This window comes from Budorcas taxicolor, chromosome 4 (assembly GCF_023091745.1).
Source record: "Budorcas taxicolor isolate Tak-1 chromosome 4, Takin1.1, whole genome shotgun sequence".
Lineage (NCBI taxonomy): Eukaryota > Metazoa > Chordata > Mammalia > Artiodactyla > Bovidae > Budorcas > Budorcas taxicolor.
This window is the reverse complement of record NC_068913.1, coordinates 104,342,744-104,360,831: the sequence shown is the minus strand read 5'-3', so window position 1 is coordinate 104,360,831 and position 18,088 is coordinate 104,342,744. Positions and strand designations below refer to the sequence as shown.

General features: G+C 43.2%; 1 protein-coding gene across 1 annotated transcript in view; it reads left to right on the top strand.

Moving 5' to 3' along the window:
• Positions 1 to 6,656: 6,656 nt before the first annotated feature.
• The window catches only part of ZC3HAV1 (zinc finger CCCH-type containing, antiviral 1), a 48,039-nt gene continuing 36,607 nt past the window's right edge, over positions 6,657 to 18,088 (top strand). The window contains exon 1 of the mRNA XM_052639022.1: positions 6,657 to 6,964. Within this exon, the coding sequence (XP_052494982.1) occupies positions 6,657 to 6,964 (308 nt within the window). The remainder of the gene's footprint in view (positions 6,965 to 18,088) is intronic.

Below are 18,088 nucleotides of genomic sequence, written 5' to 3'. Positions count from 1 at the left end.
AAATAACAGAATCAAAAAAGAATATAGATATATACATATGTATAACCAAATCACTTTGCTGTACACCTAAAACTAACACAATATTGTAAATCAACTATATTCAATAAAATAAGTCAAAAGAAAAAGAAATGGATAGTGGTGGAAGGAAATGATGAGGACCAGTTGCAGTTTCTACAACCAGCTGCAGAGGCAGAAGCTAGCGTGTATGCTCAGCCACTTCAGTCCTGTCTGACTCTTTGCATCCCTATGGACTGCAGCCCGCCAGGCTGCTCTGTCCATTGAATTCTCCAGGCAACAACGCTGGAGTGGGCCCAAGCCCTTTTCCAGGGGAGCTTCCCAACTCGGGATCAAACCCAGGTCTCCTGCACTACAGGCAGACTCCTTACCATCTGAGCCACCAGGGAAGCCCTTCACTTCATTAACTTCCCTCCTCTAAGTTTCTTTCCAGGAAGAGTGGCCCAGTGAGCCCTGAGGAAGCTGCTCCCTGAGTACAGGTGGAGAAACAAGAACCACATGGCGCAGAGGGTGGACATGGCATCACTCAGATTTCCCTTCAAGCCAGGACTTGCTCCGTTGCTGCAAGGAGCGTGTTTAGCTGAGGGCACCCAGCTTCCACTCTCAGGCTTCACCTCAGTGACTGAGCTGAAGTTCTGTACTTTTCCAGTGGCCCCTGCCAATGGCCATCTCGGACAGCGGTGTGAGGGCCTAGGCTATCTGCCTGAGCCTAGTCTCCTGCTCAAGCTGGACTGGCAGAGACTTGGTGAAGTCTACAATGAAGCCTGATGGCTCCCACAGACCGATCTTGGCTTCTTCCCTTGACTTTCTTTGGTGTTACCCTCCCAGCAATCTTCTGTATTCTTAACTCCGTAACAGTGTCTGCTTCTTGGAGAACCCAACCTGCGACAACACAAATTTCCTAAATCTCTGCTTTTTTCCTCTCCACAGCCCCTTACTTTTGTCTCTCAGATCTTCAAACTGAGCAGAATTTTATATCTCTATTCCCAACCACTCTCACCAAACTCTATTCTTCTCCAGTCTCCTATATACCTGTCCCAGCATTTAACCATGGATTCTCTTTTGTTTTAATGTTTGTTCATCTCTTCCCAAACATAAGGTCCTTGACTGCAGGGCTGATTTCTTAAACTTCTATATGTTCATGTTACCGAGTCCAAGCTCACTCTGCTCCTTGCATAACAGGCCAATGAATCTAAGAGACAGGTGTTGAGGCAAGGAATATGACTATATTCCGAAAGCCAGCTGAGAAGATGGCAGACTAATGTCTCAAAATAATCTTCTTCTCGGGGTCTTGATGCCAACTTCTTTTATAGAACTAGAGAGAGACGCATTGAGGAACTGAAGTCAAGAGGCAGAACAGAGGAGGAGAGGTGGTGAGGAAGTAAAGTGAAAAAAACCATCAATCTTGAAAAACATCTCTGGGAATGGAATGGCCAGCCTTTGGAAGGGATGTGTTAATCTCCTTTTTACAGGTGGGCAGGGTCAGATTATCTCTCTATCAACTGAACAAAGACACTTTAGTTTAACAGTCAGGCAGAGGGTCAGGGGCCATTGAGGCAGGCCATTATGTATGATTATAATAACAACAGCAATGAAAAGCAAGTCAAAGAATCAGTTCTAACACGGAGTTAGAATTGATTCTTCTTTGAAACATTCAGAATGACTAAGTAAAGTAAGAGCCACAGGGAAGATACTGTGGTGAATTTAACTAATTTCATATAGAAAGCTCTGTCCATATGATTATACGTGGAATCTAAAAAAAAAAGGTACAAATGATGAACTTATCTACAAAACAGAAATAGAGTTAACGATGTAGAAAACAAACTTATAGTTACCAGGGGGTAAAGGGGGGAGGGATAAATTGGAAGATTGGGATTGACATATACACACTACTGTATATAACATAGATGACTAATAAAGAACTACTGTATAGCATAGATAACTCTATTTAATACTCTGTAATGGCCTATATGGAAAAGAATCTAAAAAAGAGTGGATATATGTATAACTGATTCACTTTGGTGTACACCTGAAACTAGTTGTAAACCAACTATACTCCAATACAAACGTTAAAAAAGAGAAAAGAAAACCCAGTCTGTGGGAATATGTCAGACCACAAATCAGGCCAAGTGAATCAAAGGCAACTATAAAGTAACAGCTAGAAGGAACACAGATTTTGGCTGGTTTTCATACCGAAGTACTGTATTTCTAATACACTGGTCATCAGTCATGAATTACCAACCTGAGAGTGCCCATTCATCATTCTGAAGAATTTTTAGTTAGACTACTGAATTCTGTCATTTAAAAAAAAGCCTTATGACTTGTCTGATCAATGACGTTTCACTCAGGGGTGCTGGGAGGAAAACCTTTTTCCTATTCCAATTTGAATCCAGTCATTCAGTTCAGTTGCTCAGTCGTGTCCGGCTCTTTGCGACCCCATGAACCACAGCACGCCAGGCCTCCCTGTCCATCACCAACTCCCGGATTCCACCCAAACCCATGTCCATAGAGTTGATGATGCCATCCAACCATCTCATCTTCTGTCGTCCCCTTCCCCTCCTGCCCTCAATCTTTCCCAGCATCAGAGTCTTTCCCAATGAGTCAGCTCTTTGCATCAGGTGGCCAAAGTATTGGAGCTTCAGCCTCGACATCAGTCCTTCCAATGAACACCCAAGACTGATCTCCTTTAGGATGGACTGGTTGGATCTCCCTGCAGTCCAAAGGACTCTCAAGAGTCTTCTCCAACACCAGAGTTCAAAAGCATCAATTCTTTGGCTCTCAGCTTTCTTTATAGTCCAACACTCACATCCATACATGACCACTGGAAAAACCATAGCCTTGACTAGACGAACCTTTGTGGCAAAGTAATGTCTCTGCTTTTTAATATGCTATCTAGGTTGGTCATAACTTTCCTTCCATGGAGTAAGCGTCTTTTAATTTCATGGCTGCAGTCACCATCTGCAGTGATTTTGGAACCCCCCAAAATAAAGTCTGACACTGTTTCCACTGTTTCCCCATCTATTTCCCATGAAGTGATGGGACCGGATGCCATGATCTTAGTTTTCTGAATGTCAAGATTTAAGCCAACTTTTTGATTCTCCTCTTTCACTTTCATCAAGAGGCTTTTTAGCTCCTCTTCACTCTCTGCCATAAAGGTGGTGTCATCTGCATATCTGAGGTTATTGATATTTCTCCCTGCAATCTTGATTCCAGGTTGTGCTTCATTTAGCCTAGCATTTCTCATGACGTACTCTGCACAGAAGTTAAATAAGCAGGCTGACAATATACAGCCTTGAGGTACTCCTTTTCCTATTTGGAACCAGTTTGTTGCTCCATGTCCAGTTCTAACTGTTGCTTTCTGACCTGCATACAGATTTCTCAAGAGGCAGGTCAGGTGGTCTGGTATTCTGATCTCTTTCAGAATTTTCCACAGTTTATTGTGATCCACACAGTCAAAGGCTTTGACATAGTCAGTAAAGCAGAAATAGATGTGTTTCTGGAACTCTCTTGCTTTTTCCATGATCCAGCAGATGTTGCCAATTTGGTCTCTGGTTCCTCTGCCTTCTCTGAAACCATCTTGAACATTTGGAAGTACACGGTTCACATATTGCTGAAGCCTGGCTTGGAGAATTTTGAGGATTACTTTACTAGCATGTGAGATGAGTGCAATTATGCGGTAGTTTGAGCATTCTTTTGCATTGCCTTTCTTTGGAATTGGAATGAAAACTGACCTTTTCCAGTCCTGTGGCCACTGCTGAGTTTCCCAAATTTGCTGGCATATTGAGTGCAGCACTTTCACAGCATCATTTTTAGGATTTGAAATAGCTCAACTGGAATTCCATCACCTCCACTAGCTTTGTCCGTAGTGATGCTTCCTAAGGCCCATTTGACTTCACATTCTAGGATGTCTGGCTCTAGGTGAGTGATCACACCATCGTGATTATCTGGGTCATGAAGATCTTTTTTGTACAGTTCTTCTGTGTATTCTTGCCACCTCTTCTTAATATCTTCTGCTTCTGTTCTGTCCTTTATTGAGCCCATCTTTGTATGAAATGTTGTCTTGGTATCTCTAATTTTCTTGAAGAAATCTCTAGTCTTTTCCATTCTATTGTTTTTCTCTATTTCTTTGCATTGATCGCTGAGGAAGATTTTCTTATCCCTCCTTAATATTCTTTGGAACTGTGCATTCAAATGGGTATATCTTTCTTTTTCTCCTTTGCTTTTCGCCTCTCCTCTTTTCACAGCTATTTGTAAGGCCTCCTCAGACAGCCATTTTGCTTTTTTGCATTTCTTTTTCATGGGGATGGTCTTGATTCCTGTCTCCTGTACAATGTCATGAACCTCCATCCATAGTTTATCAGGCACTCTATCAGATCTAGTCCCCTAAATCTATTTCTCATTTCCAGTGTATAGTCATAAGGGATTTGATTTAGGTCATACCTGAATGGTCTAGTGGTTTTCTCCACTTTCTTCAACCATTGGGTTTTGCAAATTAACTGGCAGTAGACAGGTTAAAAAGAGAAAGGAAAAAAATAAAGAGAGAAAGATTTATTTAGCATTGGTGGGGGGAAGCTTCCAATAATGGAAACTTCCTAGAATTGCCTGAAATCACTTTATATATCTCAATTAACAAAAGGGTTTCTTTTTTAGAACTTCATTAGAGGGGTAAGGCAATGGTACCCGACTCCAGTACTCTTGCCTGGAAAATCCCATGGATGGAGGAGCCTGGTAGCCTGCAGTCCATGGGGTGGCTAAGAGTTGGATACGACTGAGCAACTTCAATTTCACGTCTCACTTTCATGCACTGGAGAAGGAAATGGCAACCCACTCCAGTGTTCTTGCCTGGAAAATCCCAGGGACAGAGGAGCCTGGTGGGCTGCCATCTATGGGGTCACACAGAGTCGGACAGGACTGAAGCGATGCAGCAGCAGCAGCTGCAGAGGGGTATGGAAGGTTCTATCCGGTTTTTTAATGCTAACTGCAATGGATATTCTGTCTGCAGGGCAATTGGGTTAGCAGGAAACTCCCTTGGAACGGGGTGAAAGGTAGCTGCATTTTCTGGAGGCTTTTGCTTTACTCAGACTAAGAGAAATTCAGATAAATTTATTTCTGCATCCTCTGTAGCTCAAACGTTTTCACTTTAATCTCTAAACAGTGGCTCAGATGGTGAAGACTCTGCCTGCAAATGTGGGAGACCTGGGTTCGATCCCTGGGTTGGGAAGATCTGCAAAAGAGAACCCACTCCAGTATTCTGGCCTGGAGAATTACATGGACAGACAAGCCTGGTGGACTACAGTCCATGGAGTCCCCAAGAGTCAGACAGACTGAGCAACTTTCACTTTCACTTTTTTCTTTTATACCAACTCTGCGGGCTTAAGGGAGTCCCCACCGAAGGGGAAAAGATCGTGTCCAAATATTCAAAGAGAGGATATCTAGCTTAAGTCCTGGGATCTGTCTAAGTATGCCCGACGGTGACTAATTGCTATCGGAAATTAAGCCGTGCCTGGGGCACCTCTGTTAATGGTTATAGACTGGCAAGAATGTGTCAAGAAGTGGTTCTTCAAAGAACTCAAAAAAAGGTGAAAAAGCGGGAAAGCAATAATGATTGTTCTTGGAGAAGGTCCGGTGCTGAGACAGACACTACCCAGTGGTCTGAGCCAGGCAGACCTCAATCTGGAGTCTGGGGGCCAGATTTGGGAAACCTTGGGTAGTATTCTGGCTCCAGCTGTTGGCTGTTTGCTCAGATTACTTCCTGGAGGAGAGTGAGGATAATACTATCTAACTCGTGGAGCTGTGAAGATTACTGATGCTGAAGCTGAAGCTCCAATACTCTGGCCACCTGATGTGAAGAGCTCAATCATTGGGAAAGACCCTGATGCTGAGAAAGACTGAGGGCAGGGGGAGAAAGGGGCGACAGAGGACGAGATGGTTGGATGGCATCACCGAGTCGATGGACATGAGTTTGGGCAAACTCCAGGAGATGGTGAAGGACAGGGAAGCCTGGCGGGCTGCAGTCCATGCGGTCACAGAGTCGGCCTGAGAGACTGAACAACAACAGCTAATATCGGAGGCAGGGCGCGGGGCTCAGAGCAGGCGCTCTCTTGGGTCCGTTCTTTCCGGGGATGGGTGGGGTAGAGAACAGAGGGCTCCTCAAGAGGGCTCCCAAGACTCGCGTCATTCGCCGCTTCGTCTGGCTTATAAAAGCTCTGCCGGAGCCGAGAGGTTATTTTTTTTTTTTCCCCTTTTAGTTTCTCTTCTTTCCAAAGAAGCCTCTCGGCGCCCAGCTGGGGAACCTGACCCTCCAGGAGACTGGAGACGAGGGGGCAGCCGTCCGGTGGTCTCCACGGTCGCCCACAGACAAGCCCGCACTTGTTCGCTCTCTTTGCACGAGGTAGCCGTCGCGATCGGCTTTTGATCTGACGCAGGGACCGGGGTCGGTGAGATCTGGCCTCTCGACCCGAGCTTTTCGGAAACCGAAACCGACAGGCTAGGCTAACGGGCGGCGGACAGCGCACGCTCGCTCGCTGGCCCCGGGCGCGCCCAACCCGCGCGGCGCCCGCCCCCCGCCTCAGGGACTCTAGTAAGTTTCGATTCTCCCGGCAGCCGAGTCCCGCGCGGAGGTCAGGCCAGTATAGCGCGCCATGGCGGACCCCGGGGTGTGCAGCTTCATCACCAAGATCCTGTGCGCCCACGGGGGGCGCATGGCCCTGGAAGCTCTGCTCTGCGAGATGCAGCTCTCCGAGGCGCAGCTCTGCGAGGTGCTGGAGGAGGCCGGGCCCGACCGCTTCGTGGTGTTGGAGATGGGCGGCAAGGAAGGGGTCACCCGGTCCGTGGTAGCCACCACTCGAGCCCGGGTCTGCCGTCGCAAGTACTGCAACAAACCCTGCGGGAACCTGCACCTCTGCAAGCTCAACCTGCTGGGCCGGTGCCACTATTCGCAGTCGGAGCGGTGAGTGCCGTGAGCGGGAGGGGCGGCTTCCCCGGGTCCCGGCTCTGGGAGGACGGTGGCTGCTGCTCTGGAGGGGCGCGCCCTCGCTGGGACCGCGCTCCCTATGCCTCTGCCTTGCTTCTCGCGGGGCCCGCGCTTTGTCTCTTGGAGGTTTCCTCCCCTCCAGCGTCGTCGGACCTTTCCTCCAGTATGGCTAGGGCGCTATTGCCCCGGTGAAGACTACGATGAACTCCCCACTTCCATAAGGGTCTGTCTGCAATGCGGAACACCCGGGGTCGATCCCTGGGTCGGGAAGATCCCTTGGAGGAGGGCAGAGCAACCTCCTCCAGTACTCTTGCCAGAGGAGCCTGGGGGGCTACAGTCTCTGGAGTTGCAAAGAGTCGGACACGACTGAGCAACTAACACTTTCGCTTTTCTCGTAAGAATAAATTTCTTTTGGGCATGCCAGGTTCTAGAGGGTTTGGAGGCAGGTTTGGGAACCACCGAAAATGCCTCCACCCTCTGGAAACTTAAGTCTCTCCCTCTCGGCTACCTTACCCGCTAGGGCTTTTTGTGTGGTCTTCCCAGACCCCCAGGCGCGCCTGGCCCCTGGGATCTGTCTCCATCGCGGCGCCTGCGGGGCTCTGCTTTGGCCCTCCATTCCTAGCCACCTCTCTCCCCCCTCTTATTATCCCTTTTTTGATACCTGACTCTAGACCGCTCCACCGGACCAGAATGGTCCTATTCAAGGTTACCAACGATGGGTCCGCTCACAGATCCTTCCTCGTGGTCGCTTACAGATCCTTCCTCGTGGTCGCCAAGGTGGCCTGAACATTTGGCCAACCACCCTTTGACCAAACCACTCTTGGGACCACTTTGAGACGGTGCTGCAGTGTCTCCCAGGCAGCCGCTTCTGTGTTTCCACTTGTTTTGTCTCCTGAATATAGGTGTGCCCCAACGTTTGGGTTAACCTTTTTGATGGGCCTGTCTTCCACTTCTCTCCCCAAAAGCCCTGACACCACTGGGTTCAGTTGTCACATTGACAAAGATGGCTCCCTTGTGTACTTCCGCAGGCGTTTAGTAGACTCTAGGTTCTTCATCTCCAGGTGTCTGAGAAGTATCTGCGTCTAAATATCATACCAGTCGGAGTCAAACCCATTTTCTTTCCCCCAGGGCAGGGTTTCCGACACTCCCCTCAGCCTCTTCTTCCTCCTTCACATTACCTTAACCATTAATCAGTAAGTCCTTTCATTGAGCACTCCTAAGCCTTCCCTTTCTATTTCCTACTTTTCAATCTCGCTTCTAAATGACTGTCTTGTTGAATTAGTGAATGATTTTCTCTGACCACAGTCTTTCTCCCCATCTTTCCTATCTGTATGTACTTCTGCTAAATTGTTTTTCTTCATGTAGCATTTGTCACACTTACTCCCTCCTTAAAAACTGTCAGTGGTGTCTTAGTGTCCAAAATGGTGGGTGGTCTTCAAACTTCTCAGCCTGCACATATTCAGCAAGAACTTTAGATTTCTCACTCCCAATACTTGTGTGATAAAACATACAAGACAGAGGTTGTAAATGGATGAGATTAGATGAGATTATTTTTTTTTAAATTTGTTTAGAGCAAAATTTTCAAAATATGCTCCGTTGTTATTAAAAAGAGATATTTATTGTGTTGCGAGGCAACAATTTGAAAGTCTGTTTCTGAGTTTTAGGAAGGTATGAGTTTGGAAGAAGTCATCTAAGTCAGTAACAGATGAAACCAGGAAGGAGGAAAAGAGGGTAGAGATTAAGACAAAAAAAAAAAAAAAAAAGGAAGGAACATTCTAGTGCTCTACCAAATAACAACGGGGATGAAAGGCTTTGTAGTCTTTCCTGTTTTGTTGTGAAAAATTCTTCACCAGTTAGTGCTGGCTTTTAGTTTTAAATACGTAAGCTTCTTGTCTTTACATTTTTTTTTACTATGAGTATTTTCAACATACGCTGAAGTAGAGAGGAGAGAATGATGAACCCCTATGTACCCATAGTTTCAACAGTTTTCAAAGTAAGGCCAGTCTTGGCTCATTTATTCTCTCCTTCCCATCCCCATTCCCAACACCAATGTGTTATTTTAAGCCAAATGCCAGAGTTTAGTTGCTTTGTAAAATACTCTAGTATCTCCAAGGATGAAGGACTCTATTAATATAACTGCAGTGCAATGATCACTTTTTTTACAATTATAATTTTAATATCATATAATATCCAGTTGGTTTTCAAATTTCTCTGACTGCTGTATATTTGGACTTGCATTTACAGGGAATAAAACCTGTGCAGACATAATCCATAATTGTTTTAATATGTTGCAATATATCTAATATATTTAGAAACTTAGTTTTATCACCCACACTACATTTAGAAACTTTAGTTTGTTTCTTTATAATTATTATTCTTTGTTGTTTGAAACATCAAAACTGTTTTAAGTTCATCAATTGGGTAGTTGACCTGCACTTTTCTATATTTTAAAAGTGGAATAATATGTACTATATGAATAATATGGTCTGTAGGAATAATTTAGTTTATGCAAGTTTGGGTGGATTTTCTGGAGAATTCATGAAAGTCTTTTTTCTTTTTTTTAGTTGAGTGATAAAGTCTTATTTCTTAAGTGTATTGGTCTAGTCATATTTTTAAATTGTTTATATATCACTTTTGAGTTTGAGGATTAAGAAGTTTTAATCCATTAATGTAAATCATGTCCTCATAATAAGGACCATTGGAGAATTCTTTTTCTTTTGCCTCAAAGCCTAGAAAATATATTTTTGCCCCAAGTATGTTTTAAAATATTCTCCCTTTCTTAGCAACTTATAAAACCTTATCTTCTAAAAGATGGGTTTGACGCAGGGGAGTCTAAGGGCTTTTTTTGTGGATTACAGGGTGATGGGCTCTGTTGACCAATCGATGCCCATGTTGAGATTAACCTTTAGTTCAGTAACTGTTCTCTGTTTGCGTGAGGACTGTTTGCCTTTTGCTGGCCTTATAAATTTTCCTCTGTTTTACTATTATTTATAGATTGGATTTCTCCTATAAATTCTGCAGTTCTGATCTTTTAAGTTGCTTTTAGCTAGACATTTTAGTTGATGACAGGGCTTGCTTCAGTTTCAGTTTCAGTTTAATGTGAGGAAACTCAGGCCTAGAGCTGTTTAAAATTTTACCAAAGGTCACATAACAGCTGACAAAGTTAGTGTTGAACCCAGATCTACATAACTTCTTTTTTAAAAAATATTTGTTTATTTACTTGACTGCAGTGGGTCTTAGTTGCAGATTTCAGGATCTTAGTTCCCTGACCAAGGATCAAACCCAGGCCCCCTGTACTGAGAGCACAGAGTCTTAGCCATTGGACCACCAGGGCAGTCCCCTGGAGAACTTAACTTAGCTACTGGCATTGTCAAGTAGCTATAGGAAGTGTGATCTTTCATTAATTCAGGTTCAAGACATTTTTTGTAAGCATATTTTCTGTTTAACTGTTTAAAGCAGACTGAGTGCTTTCAACTAACTTTGCGGCTTCTGCTGCTGTGGGTGTATCCTCTGGGCTCTTCCTGTTTGTGTGACTTTCCTGTTTGCGTAATTGAAACTTTGGGTGGGGGTGGGTAGATAGGAAGAGAATGAATCAATTATTCCATAAATTAAAAAAATTGCAAAGAATAGTATAACAAGCATCAAAGTCTATATATTCTGAGTATATTCCAAAAGCTACACTATATAAAACAATATATAGTATAATAAGCTTATAATTCACCTCTCAGAATAAATATTTACATTTTTCATTTTTGCTTCTTTTATTTTAAAATAAAATGAAAATCATAACATCGCTAAGGTTATTGTTTTTTTTCTTTTCATCTCATTTACCTCTTTCCCCAGAAACAACCTCAGTCATGATTTTGGTGTATATCCATGATTTTAAAATTTCCTCTCATCTATGTTTTTATTCATATACAAAATGTAGTGTTGCTTTACGTGTTTTAGAATTTTTACTCAGTGTCATGTTTTGAAAATCGATTCATGCTGTTATACAGATCTAGTTTATTCATCTTAACAGCTGTATAGCATTTCATCATATGATTTGTACCTATTCCTGCAATAATGGACTTTTAGAATATTTCTAATTTTCTGCTACAAAGAAGCATGCTGCCAAGAGGATACTTGTCTCTTGGTGCTCATGGCAAAAGCTTCTCCAAGGTATATCATTGTGCTATGCTGTGCTTAGTTGCTCAGTCGTGCCTGACTCTGCGACCCCATGGACTGTAGCCACCAGCCTCCTCTGTCCATGGGGTTCTCCAGGCAAGGATACTGGAGTGGGTAGCCATGCCCTCCTCCAGGGGATCTTCCTAACCCAGGGATTGAACCCAGGTCTCCCACATGTCTGGGGAGTTCTTTACCGTCTAAGTCACCACGGAAACTCATTAGGAAATGGAATTTCTGGGTTCAGTGTTTGCTTCACCCTTTGCAGATTCTGACAATCAATGTAATAAAAATATTTTTACCTTGAAAGTGTTAGTTGTTGGGTCATGTCTGACTCTTTGTGACCGCATGGACTGTATGTAGCCCACCAGGCTCCACCGTCCGTGAAATTTCCCAGGCAAAAATACTGGAGTGGGTTGCCATTCCCATCTTCAGGGGAATCTTTCTGACCCAGGGATTGAACCTGGGTCTTCTGCATTGCAGGTAGATTCTTTACCATCTGAACCATGGGGCCAATTGACATTTTCATGTTTGGTAGTCTCACTTTCCTGATTTTATAGACGATTAGCACTTGGTATTATCAGACTTTTTATTTTCTTTTCCTTTTAACTCTTTGACTGCACCTCGCAGCATGTGAGATCTTAATTCCCTGACCAGGGACGGAACCGCTGCCCAAACTTTGTATTTGTGCTAATCTGAAGGGTATACAATTGTATCTCATTGTTTTAATTTTAAAATTATTTTCTTATGAAAGTTTTAAATATGTGTTATTTGCTTATGACACTATATACATACAGTGAAAATCTGTGTATCCACAAATCAGCTTCAGAAACAAAATATTACCGGTTAAAAGCCCGGAATTCTCACCTTTGATCAGTTCAGTCTAGTCGCTCAGTCGTGTCCGACTCTTGGCGACCCCATGGACAGCAGCACGCCAGGCTTCTCTGTCCATCACCAACCGGAGCTTGCTCAAACTCACATCCTTCGAGTCGGTGATGCCATGAGATGGTTGGATGGCATCATCTTTCATTATCTCCCTCATTTTACAGGTGATAACTAGTGGTAAACACAACAGCTTTCAGTTTGTGCACATTTAGGATATACAATGTAGTATTTTGTCAAGGAAATGGCAACCCACTCCAGTACTCTTGCCTGAGTCCCAGGGATGGGGGAGACTGGTTGGCTTCCATCTATGGGATCGCACAGAGTTGGACACGACTGAAGCGACTTAGCAGCGGCAGCATACATTGTGTAGTGATTCCCTCTATCAAGCTGATTAACCTATTTATCACCTCATCTATTTACCCCCCATTTTAAAAAAGTTTATTTATTCATTTGGCTGTGCTGGGGTCTTAGTTGCAGCACGTGGATCTTAGATCTTCATTGTGACATGCGGACTCTGAGTTGTGGCATGAGGGATCTAGTTCCTTGACCAGGGATTAAACCAGGGCCCTGCAAGTCGGGAGTGGGAAGTCTTAGCCACTGAGGCCACCAGGGAAGTCCTATTTACCCCCATTTTTTTAAATGATGAGAACATTTAATAACAACTCTCTTAGCAAGTCTCAAGTATACGATGTTTATTATCAACTATGGTCACCAAGCTGTACCTTAGAGACCCAGAACTTCTTCTTCTTATAGGTGAGGGTTTGTACTCTCTGACCAACGTCCCTCCTCCTCCACTCAAATCCCTGGCAGCTACCATTTTATTCTCATATTTGATGTGTGTGACTTTCTTAGATTCCGTGTGCAGGTGAGATCATGCAGTTTTTGTCTTTCTGTGTCTGGCTTATTTCATCTAGCATAAGGTCTTTTAGTTTCACACATGTCAGAAATGGCAGTTTGCTTGTGTTTATGATTGAATAACGTTTCATTTTGTGCATCTAAACCACATCTTCTTTATCCATGCATCTGCGGATGCACACTCAGATTGTCTCCATGTCTTGGCTATTGTGAATAATGCAGCGATCCACTTGGGAGTGCAGATATTTCTTAAAGATACTGATTTCATTTCCTTTGGATATACACCCAGCAGTGAGATCACTGGATCATATGTTGTTCTATTTTTAATTTTTTGAGGAACTCCATTCTGTTTTCCATAATGGCCATACCAGTTTACAATCCCACAACACGGTTCTGCATTTGATATTTATTTTCCCCCACATGTTTATTATCTTTCTACACATGCATTTATTTCTAAGCAATATTTAGGATTGTTTTGCCTGTTTTCAAGGCTGTAGATTACATCAGTGATTGGGTATGCAAATATTTGCTTTATTTCATCTTGTTTGCACAACTTAATGTTTGAGACTCACTCCTGCTAACAAAGCCCTGTTTCTATACACCTTGTGGCCTGGGCAAGACAAATTTCTGCCCTGTGCCCGCTGCTGTATGGTCCTAGTTCTAGCCCAAGTCTATACCTACTCACCTTTTGAGGAGTCTGTGGAGTTAAGGAATCGTGCTCATCTGGACCCAGTGGCCTCCCTCCAGGGCCCTCCCCCTCCCCCTCATCGTTCTAGACTATGCTGTGGATTCCCAGAACCCTAGAATTCCCAAGCCCATTTGCAGGGCCTGAGTGGGCCTCTCCCCTGTGTCATCCGACATGCAGAAGGAATTTGGATGTACAGGCTGGTATGTTCATCGCCTCTGTCTGATGGCACTAGCAATGTGGGACAGAGCCTGATGGGGAGAAGAGAAGTGATGGGCTGGAGGTGGGAGCCAGGGCTGACTTTCTTCATTCTACTGTTAATATATTCTATCACAGAACTCAAAGGAGTCTGAGCGTTCTAAATTTGAACTTGGCCTTCCAGGTCATTATGAAAGTGCGTTTGTCAAGTTAGGAAGAGAGAACATATTTTATTGAACCATTTCTTAGCTTGATTAATTACTTCTAAGTGCCTAGGTACTTGAGTTCTGGATTGGAAAGATTCCCTGGAGAAGGAAATGGCAATCCACTCCAGTATTGTTACCTGGGAAATCGTGTGGACCAAGGAACCTGGCGGGCTACAGTCTGTGGGGTCACGAAAGAGTCAGACACGACTTAGCAACTAAACAACAGCAACTCGGGCCTCCAAACCCCATCATTTTAAGAGAAGGACTGCTCTAGTTCTTTCTTTTATAAACAATGCTTTCTTTTGTACAAATGTACATGATTTTTGTATCAGTTTTCTTGTTATTAAAATATAGGTTGTTTTCAGTTTTTTGTTATTATAAACTAATAATTTGGAATATCTTTCTTTGTGTATACATGGAAGAGTTACCTAGGTATCTAGTAGCAGAATTCCCATGCTTAAGTTTTAGGGGCCAATACCAAATCTCCAGGTGTGCACACCAAGTTTTAGTCCCACCAGGAAAATATGAACATTGCTTTGTTTCACATCCTTGCCAATTGATGCCATCAAATTGTGCCAGTACAAGGAATGTGAAGTTGTACCTCATTATGGTTTCAATACTTTCATATTTTATATATTGTTAGTTTATATATTGTTTATATAAATTTATTGTTTATATACTGTTAGTTTATATATTGTTACTCTCTAGCACTTTTAAGTCATACTGCTTGTTTTAAAATTTCTTTTTTAAAGGTTTTATGCAGTTTTTTAAAGTTTCTTTCCATTTAGAGTTATTACAAAATATTGACCCTGTTCCCCATTTTGCACAACATATCCTTGAGCCTGTCTTACACCTAATAGTTTGTATCTCCTACTGCTACATTTCTCCTCCCCTTACCCCCACTGGAAACCACTCATTTGTTCTCTCTGTGTCTATGAATCTGCTTCTTTTTTTTATATTCACTGTTGTATTTTTTTAGACTCATATATATGTGATATCACACAGTACTTTTCTTTCTCTGTCTGACTCATTTCAGTTAGTGTAAAGTCCTCCAAGTCCTTCTGTGTTTCTGCAAATGGCAAAATTTTGTTCTTCTTTATGGCTGAGTAGTGTTCCATTGTCAGAGAAGGCAATGGCACCCCACTCCAGTACTCTTGCCCGGAAAATCCTATGGACGACAGAGCCTGGTTGGCTATAGTCCATGGGGTCGCGAAGAGTCGGACACGACTGAGAGACTTCCCTTTCACTTTTCACTTTCATGCATTGGAGAAGGAAATGGCAACCCACTCCAGTGTTCTTGCCTGGAGAATCCCAGGGTTGGGGGGGCCCTGGTGGGCTGCCATCTATGGGGTCACACAGAGTCGGACACGATTGAAGCAACTCAGCAGCAGCAGCAGTGTTCCACTGTGGTATTCCAAAGTATACTACATTTTCTTTATCTGTCTGTCTGTTGGTGGACACTTTGGTTTCGTCCATAACTTGGCAATTGTAAATAGTGCTTCTGTGAATATCAGGTATGTATCCTTTTAACTTGGTGTTTTTGCTTTTTTCAGGCATATACCCAGTAGTGGAATTAATGGATCATGTGGTAGTTTTTATTTTTAGTTTTCTGAGAGACCTCCATCCTCTTCTCCAGAATGGTTGCACCAATTACATTCCCACCAACAGTGTATGAGGGTTCCATTTTCTCCACATCCTTGCCAACATTTGTTGTTTGTGTTCTTTTTGATGATAACCATTCTGACAGGTGTGAAGTGCTATCTCATTGTGATTGTGATTTGCCTTTCCCTGATAATTAGTGATGCTGAGAATTTTTTCATGTGTTTGTTGGCTATCTGTATTTCCTCTTTGGAAAAATGTCTATTCAGTTGTGCCCATTTTTAAATTGTTTGATTTTGTTTTGATGTTGAGTTGTATGAGCTGTTTACATATGTTGGATATTATATACATTGGCTATTCATCCCGTATTGGTCATAGTGTTTGCAAATATTCTCTCCTATTCAGTAGGTTGTCTTCTCATTTTGCCGATGGCTTCCTTTGCTGTGCAAAATCTTTTCAGTTTAATTGGGTCCCATTTGTTTCTTTTTGCATTTATTCCCTTTGCTTCAAGAGACAGATCCAAGAAAAATACTGCTATGGCCTAATGCTTGTTTTTTAAGTTTGTCTTACGTGGTGTCTGATTCTTGGCAGTTGTTTCTTATCTGCATTGTTCTTTTTCTGTCCTCTTAGCAATATATTTTTGCCTGTAATTGCTTTTATTGTATTTTGTTTTTTATTGTAAACTGTACAGTTCAACAGCAATAAGTACATTCACGATGTTGTGCAACCATCTCCACTTTCTGGTTCCAGAACATTTTCATAATCCCAAAAAGAAACCCCACACCCATCCATGGGCACACCTCATTCTTTCCTCTCCACAGCCTCTTGTAACCTCTAATCCACATTCTGTTTGCATGGATTTGGCTGTTTTGGAAATTTCCTGTAAATGGAATCATACAATATTTTTCCTGTTGTATCTGGCTTCTTTCACTTAGCACAATGTCTTCAAAGTTTGCTATTTACTTCTGCATGTTACATGTCTTTTGTGAGGGTATATACGCAGGAGGAATCTCCCTGGAAGTTCCCTTTGTTACTAATTGTGCTCTTCCCGTGGAGTCTTCCTGACATTTTAAATAAGTGATTAAAAAAGAATCTGATAACAAAATATTTTCTGCTTTTTACTTAATGTAGAGGTGACAGAATTAAACATTTAAGTATAGATTTGTTTACATAAAAAGGTTCTAATTTGATTACTGCTCCTGACCACATTTATTTCCAAACTAGTATCTGTGACCTTTGGGCTTCTCCGCTAGCTCAGACGGTAAAGAATCCACCTGCAATTTTGGAGTCCTGGGTTTGATCCCTGGGTTGGGAAGATCACCTGGGGAAGGGATGGCTATCTACTCCAGTATTTTTGCCTGGGGAATCCCATGGACAGAAGAGCCTGGCAAGCTACAGTCCATGGGGTGACAAAGAATCAGTGATCTTTACCTATAGACTACTTTAGAATTGGCAAGGTCCCAAGATGGTTTTAGAAAAGGAATAAAAGAAGAACTTCAGATCTCAAGTCCAGTGAGAAATCAATTTAACCAAATTGGGGCACAAAAGTTGGACTCAGTTTGGGAGAAGAAAGTGGAGACCTCATTCATGATTTTTGAATGCTCCCTCACTGAGAAAAAAATTTTAATATGTTTCAGACCAAGGACTTACCTAGTGGTCTAGTGTTTAGGACTCCAGGCTTCCTCTGCAAGGGGGGGCCAGTTTGATCCCGGGTTAGGGAACTAAGATCCCACATGCTACATAGTATCTCCTGCTCTTCACTGTCTTCACTTGCTATGCTTTTTCTCAGTCCTGATGTGGACTTAGGGCAATGATGCCAAACTTTTGCTGCACATTGGAATCACTTGAGGAATCTTTTAAAGATACTGGTGCCCAGGTCCTACCCCTGGACGTTCTGATTTAATTGGTATAGGGTATGACTTGGGCATTGGGGTTTTTTTTAAAGGCCATGGGTGGGGCTTCCCTGGTGGCTCCGTGGTAAAGACACTGCCTTGCCAATGCAAGGGATGGGTGTTCGATTCCCAGTCTGGGAAGATCCCACATGCCTTGGAGCAACTAAGCTTATGCACTGCAACTGTTGAGCCTGCGCCCCAGAGCCTGTGCTTTACCACAAAAGCAGCCACGGTAATGAGAAGCTCTCGCACCACAGCTAGAGAGCAGGCCCTGTTCTCTGCAGCTAGAGAAAAGCCTGCACAGCAACCAAGACCCAGCACAGCCAAAATAAATAAAGACAATTATTAATAATAATAAAAAAGGCCATGGGTGGTTCTAATGGGGAGTAGAGTTTGAGAACCTCAGGACCAGAGAAGTAGGTCAACCTGGGGAGCTTGTCTACAGTGTGTGGCACCTGTACAGTTTGCCTTACTTTTGGTACAATCAGAGATTACAGTCAGTTCCTCCGCCCCGCGCCACAAGCAGAGATTACAGTCAGTTCCTCCGCCCCGCGCCTCTCCCATTCTGGGAACCTTGGCCATCTGCACCTGCGGCTCACCACAGTCAGCGGTCAGG